At 42.3% G+C, this 16,183-nt stretch overlaps 2 protein-coding genes across 3 annotated transcripts; one reads left to right on the top strand and one right to left on the bottom strand.

Moving 5' to 3' along the window:
* Window positions 1-5,715: 5,715 nt before the first annotated feature.
* mth (methuselah) lies at window positions 5,716-8,593 on the bottom strand. 2 transcript variants are annotated; one of them, XM_070280233.1, is made up of 9 exons: window positions 8,456-8,593; window positions 7,634-8,147; window positions 7,427-7,577; window positions 7,193-7,369; window positions 6,884-7,141; window positions 6,648-6,819; window positions 6,389-6,583; window positions 6,233-6,320; window positions 5,878-6,015 (listed from the first exon to the last, which is right to left on the bottom strand). In XM_070280233.1, coding segments are annotated over exons 1-8 (1,557 nt in total). In that variant the 5' UTR covers window positions 8,458-8,593; the 3' UTR covers window positions 5,878-6,015. The 2 variants fall into 2 exon arrangements, with proteins under 2 accessions (XP_070136333.1, XP_070136334.1); XM_070280232.1 differs by lacking the exon at window positions 6,233-6,320 and having other exon boundaries at window positions 5,716-6,015.
* A 1,745-nt stretch (window positions 8,594-10,338) lies between these two features.
* On the top strand, window positions 10,339-16,145 carry Ptpmeg (protein tyrosine phosphatase Meg). Its single transcript, XM_017253416.3, has 10 exons — window positions 10,339-10,642; window positions 11,795-12,163; window positions 12,428-12,535; window positions 12,594-12,686; window positions 12,745-12,886; window positions 12,944-13,799; window positions 13,868-14,553; window positions 14,610-15,234; window positions 15,297-15,474; window positions 15,538-16,145. The coding sequence occupies exons 2-10, from the start codon at window positions 12,011-12,013 to the stop codon at window positions 15,625-15,627; spliced, it is 2,931 nt and encodes a 976-aa protein (XP_017108905.1). The 5' UTR covers window positions 10,339-10,642; window positions 11,795-12,010; the 3' UTR covers window positions 15,628-16,145.
* Window positions 16,146-16,183: the final 38 nt, after the last annotated feature.

The raw sequence follows: 16,183 nt of genomic DNA, 5'->3' as shown, positions 1-16,183 counted from the left end.
TCCGGTCAAAATTTCGACTTCTTCCGCGGGCTGGTATTATTCGTATTATTAGCTGGCCACATTGGAGGGTCACCACTCTCTTGATTTTTCCTCTCTCCTTGCTCACAGTCATGTCTCTTAAGCTTACCCTCTCGGGCTCTCTTAGACCGGCTCTGTTTATTTTGATTAAAAAAAAATTTTTTAAATCAAATTCCAAACGGCCCCCAAAAATTAAAAAAATGTTAAGACTTTTCATTTTAAATAAAAACAAGAAAGGAAAGCTAACTTCGGGCGGAGCCGAAGTTTATATACCCTTGCAGTTAAAACCGGATATATATCGCAAACATCGGATATAGTTGGCCGATCCTTATGGAAATAGGAATATATAATCCAATTTATTACGATACAAAATCTAAAAAAAGTCCCAAACTTCTATCTTCAAAAATACGAAAGTTGATATTTCTACCAAATACCATTTCCGATCGTTCAGTTATATGGCAGCTATGGGATATAGTCGGCCGATCCTAATGAAATTTGATGGGTTGGATCAACTGACCAAAAATAGAATCTGTATTAAATTCCAGCTTTCTATCTTCAAAAACACGAAAGTTGGGTCATTTCCGATCGTTCAGTTATATGGCAGCTATAGGATATAGTCGGCCGATCCTTATGAAATTTGGCATGACGTTATGTTTTGCCAAAAATAGCTCTCATGTCAAATTTGAACTCTCTAACTCTAAAGTCTTCATCTAGCTTTCTTTGAGTTCGGACGTCTACTTTTTCGCTCATGTCGCCTCTCGTTTGCACCGAGTGCAGTGCAGAAGTTACTGCTACCCAACTTCGTGGGTGTGAGGCCGTTAGGTGCGCGTCGATCTGCCGGCGTGCCTATCACACCGCTTGTGTTGATTTGCCCTCGGAGGCTATAAAACTACTTATTAACATTCCGAACTTAATGTGGCAATGTGATAGCTGCGTCATTGGAAATGATTCGCATTCCAAAATTGATGAGCTAAATCATAAAGTTCAAGATCTGGAGTCCCGCTTCGAAAGCCTTAATGCCAAAGTTGACCTAGCCCTGGTAAATGGAGCGGCTGTGCCCGCTGGACGCGCCTCCTCGGCTGGGGTGCAAGTTGTTGCTCCCCCTGCTATGCCCACCAGCACAGGGAGCATAAAGGCTGCTCTGGGGCAGGCCCCAACGGCATCTAAGGGGGCTGTCCCGAAGAAGAAGAAGCGGATCAACCCTAATAGGCGCATTCTGGGACAAGCTCCCAGTTGCGCTCAACTTCAAGTGCTTCCCACCTTGAAATACCTTCATGTGGGTAAATTCGCGACGTCTACCCAACCGGATGCATTGTGCAAATTTGTCGCAGATAAGCTGAACGTGGAGCCCAATGATTTAGTCTGTGCTAGGCTGATCAAAAAGGATGCTGACATCAACGCCCTCAAGTTCGTCAATTTTAAATTGGGAGTTCCGGAGCAAAATTTCCCAACAGTCTTCAATGACGATTTTTGGCCTATGTCGGTAAAAGTCAGCCGGTTTGTTCATAGAGAGCCGGCTAAGGTTATTGACCTCCCGGCGATTCTACCTTTACCGCATTCGCAATCTTCAAAAAACCCCCAGTAAGCGGCGCCGCTGGCGCCGTTACATCGTTTTCTTCTCAAGCTGCAGTTCGTCACCCCGATTGCTCTCTGCTGCGCCACCAACAACAATCGGCGTGGGCGTTCATGGTAACGGTTGACGCTGTCTTCAATTCCTCCAATAATTGGCTTCGTTTGCTGATCTATATTCTTCAACAACAACTTTTTTCAAGGCGAGTTGTTTATTTCTTATCTTCACTTCTTGTGGATGCCCAGCAACAACAAGACGATGGTAATCGAGACGTTGGCAGCGCATCGCTTATCTTATCTCTTTTCGTTGGGCCACTCGCTGGTGCTTTCTTTTCGCCGATGGAAGATGTTTATTTACGTTTTGGACCCGTGGGTGGATCTTTGCTGCGTTTGGATGTGCCTGAATATGAACGCTCAATGTTTTCACCTGGCACGGAATCTGCCTTGCTACTGGACTCTCGCTGGTCTACTGATGAGTCTAATGGAAATTTCTATGTGTCCTTGTCGGCTATTTTGCAAGCTATGCGTATTGGATATGCCTCCACATGCACCAGTACCAGGAGTGCACTTTCACCATCACCGCCTTGCCGTCCAATTCCCAGTTTGGACTGTAGCTACTCGTCGTCCTTGGACCCTAATAAAAGCCTAAAAGTTCTATTCCAAAATATATCGGGAATGAGAACCAAGACCCGGATGGTATTCCTCAATTCTTCTGCCTGCGATTTTGATGTAATCATCCTTGTGGAAACCTGGCTCAATGACAAATTCAGCTCCTCTGAGTTCTTCGAGCCTAATTTGTACCATGTATTTCGAAAGGACCGAGATGCATTCAGTACCCAGTGTGAGCGAGGTGGAGGTGTGATCATCGCTATCCGTCGATCTCTTCAGGCTACACCACTGCGCCTTCCGGTGGCCGACCCTTTACTGGATCAGCTTGCGGTCTCAATCCAGGGCGTCCATGGCCCGTTCGTCATCATTGCATCATACATCCCTCCGAACAGCGCATTCAGTATATATCATGCGCATATGGAAAACATCACTAGTGTCTGTGCTAGAACGTCGGACCCTACCGCTTTGATGGTAGCTGGCGATTTCAACCTGAGCTCCATTGTCTGGTCTTGGGACCCGGAATCTCCCTGCATGCTACCTAGCAACGTTCACCAGAGTCATGAAATTGTAGTTTTAGATGATATTTTTAGTCTGGGCCTCTCCCAAGTAAATAATATTTTTAATGATTTATCCAAAATTCTTGATCTTATATTTTTAAATAATTTGATTAATAGTACAGTAGAATTATGCAATGTACCATTAAGTCCTTGTGATATGCACCACAAGCCGTTGGTAATTAATATTGAGTTTTATAGTTTTTTGCCTTCTGCTTCCCCCATTCCATATTATCATCTGAATGATACTAACTTGTCACTTATTAACGCCTCTATTTCAGCCTTTGATTGGGTTTCCCTTTTTTCGGATGGCTCAATCGATGATTGTTATACTAAGTTCTTGGTTGCCCTTTTTAATATTATTGATACTTATGCCCCTGTGAGGGTACGAAGATCCTATAGGCTTCCCTGGTACACAAAAGGTTTAAAAAACTTAAAGAATAGAAGGGATAAGCACTACAAACGATTTATATTGACAGGTGAGACTCGAGCAGGAGAGCTGTACCGGCAATTTAAGCGGGAATTTGATTTCCTTAATAAGTTCCTCTACAATCAGTATATATCCGATGTCGAAGCTAGCCTTCGATCCAATCCTAAAGCTTTTTGGCGGTTTGTTAACAGCAAAAAGTCAAAATCGGACATACCTTCATCCATATGTTATGGTAATTTAGCAGCCGACTCGGATCAGGGCGTTTCTGATCTTTTTGCAAAATACTTTGCCTCTAACTTGGAGCCGAAGGTTCCTTGGAGTGATCATGAAACTCTTCTTAGCATTGAGCCTTTTCTTAATGTGAGTAACATGGACGTTTTGGACGGTGACCTAGTTGAAGCCACTGGACATCTGACCGAGTCGCTCACACCTGACGTGGACGGTATCTCCCCATTCTTTCTTAAGAGGAGTATCGCTTCTCTTTCTACTCCCCTTCAACTGCTGTTCTCCTTTTCGCTCTCTTCTGGTAGATTCCCCCACCGGTGGAAGATTACTTCTATATCGCCTATTCACAAAGGTGGCAGTAGGTGTGATGTTACTAACTATCGACCTATAGCCAAAATTTGCAACGTCGCTAAGATACTGGAGCGGATAGTAACTAAAAAATTGACTTTTCTGGCTCGCAATTTCATATCCCCCAACCAGCATGGTTTTCTGCCTGGGAGGTCCACTACCACTAATTTAGCTGTCTTTTCTAAGCACTGCTTTGAAGCTTTTGAAAACCGATTTCAGGTTGATGCCATTTACACCGACTTCTCCAAAGCCTTCGACAAAGTGTGTCATGCTGCCCTTCTGGCCAAATTATATAAATTAGGTATTCATTCCTGCCTATTAAGTTGGTTCGAGTCTTATCTGGCTGACCGACCTTGCCACGTTACTGTTGGAGACGCTATCTCAAGTCCATTTGTCACCTCCTCTGGTCTTCCACAAGGCAGCTCTCTTGGACCTCTTCTATTTATAATTTTCATTAATGACATCTCGTCATGCTTTCGTCATTCGCACTTTTTAATGTATGCGGATGACCTTAAAATCTATAAAGAGATTAGCTGCATTAGTGACAGTTACTTGTTACAGGAGGATATATCCAGAGTTTACTCATGGTGCTCCCGCAATCTTCTTCCATTAAACTTATCTAAGTGTTTGTTTACCCGTTACAGTAGGCGGTCTCTTGAAATCTGTACGGGTTATTCCATCAACAATTATAATTTGGCAGCTAAAGAAGAGGTGTTAGACCTTGGTGTCTTATTCGACAGCAAATTTAAATTTTCGGGTCACTTAGACTACATTTTACCTAAAGCGTATGCTATGCTGGGCTTTGTTAAGAGGCACGTGAACCAGTTTAAAAGTCCATACTCGAGCCTCAGCGTCTATGCTGCATTCATTCGGTCGAGGCTGGAATATGCCTCAATCATTTGGAACCCGGAGTGTAAAGTTCGTTCCAATAGAATTGAGCGACTCCAGAAAAAATTTTTAAAATTTGCACTTCTGCCTCTAAGGTTTCAGGATCCTGTTCCTTCTTACCAGAGCCGTTGCCTTCTTCTGAACGTTTGCACGTTGGAGGATCGGCGTAAACTGGCAGCGTTAACCTTTTTAAATAATTTAATCGTTAATAACATTGATTGTCCTTTTTTGTTGGGACTCGTTAATTTTAATGTTCCTCAAAGGGACCTTCGTACCTTTGCCCCCTTTCGGGTCAAATGTCATAGGGCCAATTATTTCTTAAATGAGCCGATAGAGCGGGCTCTTTCTTATTTTAATTCTTTGCCGCCTAGCCTCCGAACTGAGTGGGGCTCAGATAAGGGTGTGTTAAAACACAAGTTATTAAGGCATTTATTAAGTTTTTGTTAATTTTGTAGTTTTATTTATTAGGTGTAAGTTGTTATGTTATGTAGCCATGTAAGGATTTGTCCATTGGCGAAATAAATAAATAAATAAATAAATAAATAAAAACACCAAAGTTATACCATTTCCGATCAATCAGTTATATGGCAGCTATAGGATATAGTCGGCCGATCCGGGCCGTTCCGACTTATATACTGCGTGCAAAGGAAAGAAGGGTGTGTGCAAAGTTTCAAGACGATAGCTTTAAAACTGAGAGACTAGTTCGCGTAGAAACAGACAGACGGACAGACAGACAGACGGACAGACGGACAGACGGACAGACGGACATGCTCATATCAACTCAGGAGGTGATCCTGATCAAGAATATATATACTTTATAGGGTCGGAGATGTCTCCTTCACTGCGTTGCACACTTTTGGACAAAATTATAATACCCTCTGCAAGGGTATAAATATATTTAAGTCATTCTTATGTTAGTATATTGGTTAAATTAGTAAAGAAGTCACAAATTGTGGTATTGAGGTATTACAGTAGTAAAACGTAAGTATATTAGTTGAAATTGTAAAGAAATAGATAATTTATAGAATATTAGATCATTTAGTTGAAATAGAAAATTAACAATACATTTTTTTTAAAACACTCAGTCAAACGGTCGGTAATACCCTGATCATTCAAGTTCTTTTCTGACAATTTGCTTAAAGCGTCTATAAATTAATAATTTTTGGCAATTAAAAAATATTAACTTTTATTAGCAAGCTATGATCGTAGAATTTATATTGCTAGAATTCTCGGAAGCTATGATACTGCTACATTAGGGTTGAATTTTGAAGTGAAGAATCCGCTCGTGGTTTACGATTGTTGTTGTGATGTGTAGAGACTCGTAAACTTTTAGGTTTGACACTGGTAGGACTCAAAATATATTTTGATCGGGGCCTAAGAAAAGAAAACTATTATTAAAATTTAATAAAAAATTAGGTAAAACATGCATTACAGGAAAAAGTAAGAAAAAAGCAAGCCAACACCAATATTAATAACGAATAGAAATATTATCGATCCGACATGCAGGATCATAAGTACATTCCATGACATAAAGCCAGTTAAGTTTTAATTCACAAACACCAAAAACCCAAAGAAAATTTTGCGATTTTACCTATTCGAGGTTTTTGGAAAACCTATTCTCGAGAGATATCTCCTCTTCACACCCAGTGGCGTTCTGATCCTCTTTCTCACCCCGAATTCTGCCGATTCGTGCAGATTGTAGAAGCTTGTTATTAATGGACACCACCCCTAATGTACAAAAACTTACCTTTGGCAAATAAGTCGGAAGGTACTGGGCTTCAGGACAAACAATATGAATATAATGATGCCCTGCGACCAGTTTAAGTAGTCAGCCACCAAAAACACATTCTCCCAATACTCGTGTCCTTGGGCCAAGTAGGATCCAATCTCCAGGCTCCAGGTCATGCCCATGATAATAAAGAGCCGTAGAAAGATGCTGTAACTGTAAGGAAAATGGGAGAAATGTGTAGAATAAATCCTTTAAGGACAAAAGATATCCTGCCTACGTCTGCTTATCGGATGTTAGCTTTTGTCTCCTCTCGCTGCGAGCTGTGAAATTCGTAAGATTCCTTTTAATCTGTAGGATGCGAATAGCCGTCAGAATGAACATGGTTATGTTAAAGCTAATCAGGAGCGCCAGCGGTCCATAGAAATAAATCATGGCAGACCATCCTTCAGCTAAGGGTTTCAATATTAAAACCTCCATTAAAATAACCAACTTCGATTTTGTAACCAAACTTACTGTTAATCCAGCAATTATAGAAACCTACTCCTGGCATCCACTTTTCGTTTTGCGGATCATTGCTATCCATAACATGATCCACAGTAAAGATGACTCCGGTTAGGACTCCCGCCATGCCCCAGGCATAAATATTAAAGACCAGGAACCGGTTCTCCGGAAGGGATTTAAGATTGCGTCCCGTGAAGAGGTTCCAAAGGTGAAGGCTTATGACCGAGAGCCAGAAGAAAGCGGCCATTACGAAAAAATAGCCAATGTACCCTAAAAAAAAATCAAAAGTTAAAAAGGACATAGGAAGTTTAAAGTACTTACCGAGTGTTTCACAGAACTTATCTGCCAGTTTCCATAAATCCACAAGGAGGCACAAGTAGCCTAAAAATAGACAAATCATGTAGCTTATGAAACACTTCCCCTGGAAATTTTTCAATTTCTCCACGTAGGCATATACGGATATTGTAAGGACTATGCCTAACAGCGACAATGATAGCACTGAAAATAAAATTTAATTATTATATGCAAACGGTAAACGAGGATTATGGTTATTACTTATTGTCTTTGCAATATCGGGTTCACTCTCAATCACACAATTGTGGGGGAAAATTCGAAAGGACTCTTCCGATTCAATCTTGAGCGGCTGTAAACAGTACTCCCTTTTATCCAAGGTTTTGTTGTCAAAGTGTCGTAGAAATGAGCCATCCTATAAAATAAAAATTCGTTTAATCATTATCGAAAATGGAGGATTGACAACGCAACCTCAAAGATGGTATACTGATCCTGTTCATTCTGGTTATCCACGGGATACAAATATTCACAGGGCATGGGCAGATCCCACTGCACCACCAGGTCCTTGCGGAAGTGTCGTGAAGACACTGATCCGTCTTCGAGGGTGACATTTATATAGAGGTCTTGGCGCTCTAGTTGTTCCTTCAGACTGTCGTCGCAATCCCCATTTATGAGCATGTGATGGGGATGACAGCACAACCTTATACATGGCCTAAGTTTACAGACACAACCCCTCCAATGCTTGGCTACTGACTCCCTGGAGTTATCGGGAAGTAATTTATACTCGTATTCGCCGGTCAAGTGAGGGGGAATCAACACGCCTTCATACAAATACGAATCATTTGGAAATTTCGGGCTGGACGATAGATCTACGGTGTCGTAGTAGTCGCAGTCGAGGATATCTTCCTTTGAATTTTTAATCGGCAGCAGCAGAACTATACCAAATATGATCAGCCGTACATACTTCTTTATTGTGGTACTTTCCCTTAAATTAAAAAGTTTGTTTATTTTGAAAAAAGTTTAAATACTTGAGTATTGAATATATTAACTTAGAACGAAAGCGAAGAAGAGCGAAAATTAAATGTGAGAGTGTTTTGGGAAGCGTGCTCTGTTTATAAGTTTATTACTTTTGCGCTCTTCTTACTGATCACAGCCCAGCGATGATCTTACTCTTTTTTTTTACATATACATATACATATTCTTGTTCAAAGTTTTTGGTTGTTCATTCAAATAATGCAAAAATGTGCCATTCATATGGAGCTTAACATTTCAACAAATCACAACACAACTTACATTTTCTTAGGCTTTTGGATGATCCAACTTGTTCCGACTGTACGCTATCCATACAACATGTTGACTCATTTAACCAAACAACACTAACCGTTCAGCATACTCATTCCATTAAACGACAAGAAAGGAATGCGAACTTCGGGCTGATCCGAAGTTGATATACCCTTGCAGTTAAAACCGGAAAAATCGGATACAGTTGGTGGACCCTAATGAGAATATCATAATATAACAAATTTATAGGATATAGGGAGCTATAGGATATAGTGAACCGATCCCTATGAAATTTGGTATGTCGAATTATATCGCCAAAAATAGCATTCATGCATTCAAATCCTAACTTTAAAAACAGCAAAGTTATAGCATTTCCGATCAATCAATTATATGTATGTCAGCTATAGAATATAGTCGGCCGATGCCGGCTGTTCCGACTTACATATGTATATACTGCGTGCATGGGAAAGAAGGGTGTGTGCAAAGCTTCAAGTCGAAAGCTTTATAAAATAACTGAAAGACTAGTTTGCGAGGAAACTGACAGACGGACATACCCAGAAGGTGATCCGGATCAAGAATATATATACTTTCTAGGGTCGGAGATGTCTCCTTTACTGCGTTGCACACTTTTGACCAAAATTATAATACCCTCCACAAGGGTATAAAAATGATCGTAAAATGATTTTCGCGACCGTGCACTTCAGCTGGCCCCAGAGAGATACTCTGTTTCTGAGGCTCTCTTAAATATTTCGTTCTCATGATATGAAGAATCTCTAGAATAGGTACTTCGCTCTTGAATCTGATGAAAGTTGGGCAAGATATAGCCATCACAGGGGGCCACATTGCCTTTCCAAGCATTTTCCCCATTTTTAAAGGGGGTGTTTCAGAAAATTTGACAAAAAATCTCAAAAATATTGTGTTGCTAGATTTTGATGCAGAATGATGTAGAATTGATCCACAAATCGTTTGAGGTACTTCGCTATAGAATCGGATGAGAATTGACGAAGATATAGCCATCGCAGGGGGCCCCATAGGAAAAAACCCCATTTCCGAGGGATCCCATCCGGAAAAATGGACAAAAAATCTGAAGAATATTTTGTGTCAGGATTTTTATGCAGAATGGTAGAGAATCGATCCAGAAATCGTTTGAGGTATTCTGCTTGAGAATCGGATGAGAATTGGCGAAGATATAGCCATCGCAGGGGGCCCTATAGGGAAAAACACCATTTCCGAGGGATCCCATCAGGAAAAATGGATAAAAAATCTAAAAAATATTTTGTGTCAGGATTTTGATGCAGAATGGTGGTAAATCGATCCAGAAATCGTTTAAGGTACTTCGCTTGAGAATCGGATGAGAATTGGGGAAGATATAGCCATCGCAGGGAGCCCTATTGCCATTTCAAGTATTTTCCCCATTTTTGAAGGAGACCTCCAGAAAATTTGACAAAAAATCTGAAAAATATTTTGTTGCTAGATTTTGATTCAGAACGATGGAGAATTTATCCACAAATCGTTTAAGGTACTTCGCTTAAGAAACCACCGTTCCACTTAGACAGCATCAAAAAAGTACCTGAAATTTACATGGACATGCCAACCTGCCGCAATGAACGTTTGACGTACGATACTTTTACGAAATGCGTTGATATAGTATTTTTTATGTAAAAAGTATTTTACATTTGAAATGTATTATTTTCATCGATATTTTTTAAAACCTTCAATTGTAATCTGACGTCGCATTCAATACTGGTTTTGTATTTTTGTTTTTTGTTTGTATGATTAAAGTTTAAATGATACACAAATAAATTGTGGCACCTGTTGAGGAAGGTCTTTGGAACGATAAGAAATATCGATAAAAATACGCAGAGCCGATACCCGAGGAATCGATACTTACATCAGTTCTACTTTTCATTCACTTCGGTTTGTTTAAGTTTTTCCCTTAAAAGAAAACTGGAATGAAATACCAGTCTTTGTGTTAAATATCGAACTTGTCTATGTTTTTTTTTGTGTTTTGTTGTCAATTTGTGTTGATTGCCCAACGAAGCTGTTCCCGCCTATGTTTCCTTGCCTCCTTGCTTCGAGAGTCGTGAGCAGGAAATCTATTATGTGAAGACATTAATGTACATATATACACAAAAAAAAATCTTAGTTGTCGCAACTCAAGTACGGAAGTAGCCGAACGTTCAAAAAAAAAAAAAAAAGGTGAGATGTGCAAGACGAAGACACTTTACTACTTTCTTTTGTGACTCAACCGACCTCTTTCATCGACTGAGATTGTTATTGTTTTTTTTCCCCCTTTTTTTTTTGTTTCGTGGCTGGCAGAACTCTCTTGCATACGCACCCGCAACAGCCGCCTACTCAGATAAGCAACTCAGATTGCCGGTTTCTTTATAGAAAAGAGCTAAATGCACTCGAATCCCATATGTATCTACAATCTGTACAAGATGAAGACTGGATTACTCAACTGGAAATCCAGGGAAACTCATCTCTGCAACTAGTTAATTAATATTAACTATTAATAGTAATAATAATAGATGTCTTAACAATACATATACATGCATATGTCGCCCGGGTTTTTAGCTGGGGCTGTTTTTGTATTGTTGTCGAGTTGCATGTGGAATAAGAACTCAAAAATAGCCTAGGAGGAATGCTACACAAACACAAGGGGTGCGGTGATGAGCCCCCCCCGACCTCCACAACACCAGTCCCCATAAAAATAAGACGGCAAACAAGCGATAAGCGGACTAAACCCCCCCATCTTCTCTTTCTAGTCACCCTTCAACAGCGTGCGTGCATGGCAACCCTGGCGCATAACGGGCTAGACATAAACCCTACAAATGCATGCCCCAGCCAATAATTAATGCCGACCAAGTAGTGTGTTGTGTGTGTAATTCATTCGCTCTTGGCACGAAATAAAATCAATTTCGAAAAAAAATTAAATTCCCAATAAAATACCATAGACATCCTTGGAAAGTGGAGAATCTATAAAACACACCTGAAAGCCTGTTGTCTTGCCAACATAGGCAAGTTATTGCAACTTGGATATGTGTGATAGAACCATAAATATTAGAACCTCCGGAGAACTCTCTAAATTGAGGGACTCATACCCCTCTTTCTCCTCAAACAAACCATCATATATGTAGTTTCTAGACAAAGTCCCAGGTCTCTAGTTGCAAAAACTCAAAAGCATTGGTGGAAAATTGACTGACCCAGTTAAGAAAAGTCAATTTAAGCCAATTAAACATAGAACTGGTCAGAGAACGGCTCTTCATAGAATGTTAAACCAAGAACATCAAAGAAACTGGTCATTATTTCAAGCCTAAAGTACTTACTTCTTTTTAATATCTCTTTCAGAATCCAGGATCTAATAAAGCTATCTGAAAAGACAACAAACAATAGCCAAATCTGCAAGATATTCCTTCCAATTTTTCTAAACAGTAAACGAAACCGAGCCAGGAGCAACCGCAATCATAGCCCTCCAAGTTGTAATACGTACTGCCAGACGACGTCAGTCCCAAACCCAGATACAGCCTCATTCCAGTGAGCAGTCGTCCAGGATGGAGTTCGGTCATGTTTGAGCGCTTCCGACTGAGCAACCTGAGCAGAAACATCCGTCTAAGAGGAGGCGGCCCAGAACTGGCGCGAGACAAGAAAAACACCCAGCGGCAGCAATGCGTCACCGTCTTGTTCCTAGATGACATCACACACACCTTTCGGATCGAGGTAACCGCCCCACCTATCAACTATCTTGAAGTCAAGCCCCCTTACAATTATATCTTGAAGTCAAGTGCATTAGCCATGCGCGTAATTATGCGGTTTTGAAAGAAAGTTTTGAAAGTGTTGTTCATTTATTCGTACGATGGGTTTTGAATTTTTTTTTTATGCGAATTGGTCTGAACACGCACTGGGCTGCACTCATAGGCTTACAATATTTGTCTGCAAGATGATTTTCATTTAAAATATAATTAAATATAATTAACGTTACAGAGGAGAGCGAAGGGCTCTGAGCTCTTAGAGCAGGTCTTCCAGTACCTCGAGTTATCCGAAAGGGACTACTTCGGTCTACTATTTCCCCAAAAACCAGGGGACGTTGTGGTAAGTATCCTCTTTGGGACTCTACTACAATATAGACTAATTCTTTCTATATTTTTAGAGATGGGTTGATGCACAGAAGCAGTTCAAAAAGCAATGCAGCAGCGTCCAGCTCGACAACGATTCCGTTCCATTATTAGAGTTTAGGGTTAAGGTAAGGTGACATACTCTTTCCTTTGAATTCGAATCTAAATTCTCATCATTTTCAACAGTTCTTTGTGAGCGACCCGAGCCGCTTGCAGGAGGAGTTTACTCGCTACCAGTTTTATCTTCAGATCAAGCGCCACATCCTGTCGGGTATCCTGCCATGCTCCAGCAACACGCAGTGCCTGCTTGCCAGTTACACTGTGCAATGTGAGTCAATGGGATATAAAATCAAGAATTCCTCATAAACTGTCTTATGTATTACAGCCGAGTTTGGAGACTTCAATGCCACGGAACACCAACCAGGCTACCTGAGCAGTCTGCAGCTACTCTCCGAACAGACGGTGGAGGCGGAGCGCAAGGTGGGCGAGCTGCACAAGCTGCACCGTGGACAACTACCGGCGGACGCCGAGTACAACTACCTCGAGCACGCCAAACGCTTGGAGCTGTATGGAATAGATCTGCATAAGGCCACCGATTCGAATGGCAAGGAGCTACAGCTGGGTGTCTCTGCGGTGGGCCTGCTCGTCTTCCAGCATTCTCTGCGCGTGAACACCTTCTCGTGGAGCAAGATGGTCAAGGTGTCCTTCAAGAGGAAGGACTTCTTCATCCAGCTGCGACGTGAGCTAAGCGAGAATTACGACACCCTTCTGGGCTTCGGGATGTGCAGCCACAAGCATGCCAAGGCTTTGTGGAAGTCCTGTGTGGAGCACCACAGTTTCTTCCGTCTGAAGCGTCCGCATCGCCTTTCGCGCTTCCTCAACATGAGTCTTGGTAGCAAGTTCTACTATTCCGGCCGCACAGAACTGCAAGCAGTTCAGGATTCCAAACAGCGAGGCCGCATTCACAAGGTTTTTGTGCGGTCACCGAGTAAACGGTTGCTGGGAGCAGCCGGTACAGCTGGACTGGCGAGCGGGGCATCAGGGTCCTCTGGCGGAACACCTTTGCAGAACAGCGGATCGGAGAGCGCTGCCTCGCACAACGGGAGGCCTTCAGCAGGTGGAACCATTCTAACCATCACTAAAACGAGTCGTCCTCATGATAACAAAGTGACGTCTAAAGAGGCTGAATCTAAGCCGAGGAAAGCATGGGAGCAGCAGAGCGACGAATATGATATTCAGCTGTAAGTTGGAGAATTGTGTTTTTTTTTTTTTCCTAAATTTTAATGAACCCCATATGCTCTTCTTTCAGAGATGTCGGTTTCATCGAACAGTGTACTCGCCGTTACGAATCAGCTTCGCCTTCGCCCATGCCCCCAGCCTACAGTTCCGGAAAGCACAGCCCGCTACTGATTCCAACGACAATCGCCGATGCTGTGGGCCAACAGCAGCCTGACAGCGGCAGCGACCTCATCACCATCCGGTTACAGGCTGATGAACAGGGACGATACGGTTTCAATGTCAAAGGTGGCGTGGATCTAAGCTTACCCGTGCTGGTTTCAAAGGTGGTTCCCCACACACCGGCCGACCGCTGCACTCCGCGGGTCTGCGAGGGCGACGAAGTGCTGATGATCAATGGCAGAGACGTGCACGGCCTTCGCCATGAACAGGTGGTAGCCATGATTAGGGAGTGCCGTCATCAGCCCAGCGGGGAGCTGTTACTTACGGTGCGACCTCAACGCTCAGTTCCGCTAATGTACGAGGAGGAGCCGTTATACCAGTACGTGCCTGAAAGCGACGAAATCGGTTCGCACTCCAATCTTCTGGACGGGGATGCTTTGTTCACCCAGAGCCTGCTGCTGCTCAGCGATGGGTTAGCCTCGGGTGCTTTGCTGGCTCAATACGAACTGATGTACCGGAAGAACCCCGATCTGGCCATAACAGAAGCTCGGAAACCTATTAACGCGGCCAAAAATAGATATCGGGACATTTCGCCATGTAAGTAAATCCATACATTCCCAAAGACTTGACTAAAATCGAAATATTTATTATAGATGATTGCACACGAGTCTCTCTAATCAATTCGCTCACCGGTGACTATATAAACGCCAACTATGTTAACATGGAGATTCCAGGCGGAGCCGTAAACCGCTACATAGCTACCCAGGGTCCACTGGCAAGTACAACAACAGACTTTTGGCGCATGGTGCAACAGGAGAGTAGCCACCTGTTAGTTATGCTTACCACAGTGATGGAGGCCGGTCGTCAGAAGTGCCATCAGTACTGGCCAGTGACCGGCGAAGAACTGCAGCTAGCAGAGGGCTTCTCAGTGCGCTGCCTAAGCGAGACACCAGACGAAACCGGCAGCTTTGTCTTCCGGGAATTCGTTTTGAAAGACAAGCACGAGCAGAGGCACATACACCACATGCAATACTTGGCCTGGCCGGACCACTGTGTGCCCTCCGATCCCATTCTCTTCCTTGAGTTCACGGAACGAGTGCGATCCGCTCGCAGCCGCACACTGCTTCAGGAGATCGAGGAGAGTCTGAAGCAGGTGCGTCTCATGGACGCAGACGCTGATGCCGACGAGAACGGTGGTCTGATGCGGGAGCGCAAGTGCGCAGCCAGCAATGGAGCCACCCCCGAGGACGAGACACCCGTTTCCACCAGTGTTCACCAGTATGTGCCTGCGGAAGGAGGTTTATTAAATATTTTTAATACAAATCTGGATTTGTTTTCAGATGTATCAGTGCCGCCAACCCCCCTGTGATTGTCCACTGTTCGGCGGGCATCGGGCGAACCGGAGTGCTTATATTGATGGACACAGCGTTGGCACTGATGGAGGCCCGGGAACCGGTCTATCCGCTGGACATTGTTCGCACGATGCGTGACCAGCGCGCCTGTATGGTTCAAAATGTGGTAAGTAAAGTGTCTTTTTGGCTAAAATTTAACCACATTTCTCACTTAAAACTGTCATAACAGAGTCAGTACCGCTTTGTGTGTGAGTGCATTTGTGCCGCCTACATGAAGATGTCGCGCAACAGCGAAGCCATCAAGGACGACGAGGACTAGCCGGGATGCGCACCCGGATAAGGCCCTTTCAAATCTTCCTCCCAAGACTATCACGTTTCTTCTTATTCCATACGAATATAAACGAAATCTATCTTATTATTAGTACCCGAAGACATACGGCTAAAAATCAGATCTTATATCATTACTATTATTGACTCAAAAATGGTATTATTCACTTTACACATTAGTTATTCTTATATATTCATATACACACACAGTCTTTACGTCACGTAAGTGTTAACGAGAAACAATTCTAAATTTACAAATACACCACAGAATGGTAAAAAAATGAGCCAATTACCTAATCGAGTATACAAAAAACATATGAAAGAAATTTATTTATATGCAATAAAAGCTAAAACATTAGAATCGGCGGGCAGGAAAAATACAACATCCAAACCATCTTCAGAATAAATTTGTAAAATAAAAATGATAAACTGTGAGTATTTTAGCACCAAATCGTATATGTATTTATTTAAAAAATTGTATACAAATAAAGAGATTAAAATAAAATTAAATATGCGGTGGCAGAAGAAAGCATTTATATCGAAAACAC

This window comes from Drosophila bipectinata, chromosome 3L, assembly GCF_030179905.1.
Source record: "Drosophila bipectinata strain 14024-0381.07 chromosome 3L, DbipHiC1v2, whole genome shotgun sequence".
NCBI lineage: Eukaryota > Metazoa > Arthropoda > Insecta > Diptera > Drosophilidae > Drosophila > Drosophila bipectinata.
This window is presented reverse-complemented; position numbering and strand designations above follow the sequence as displayed.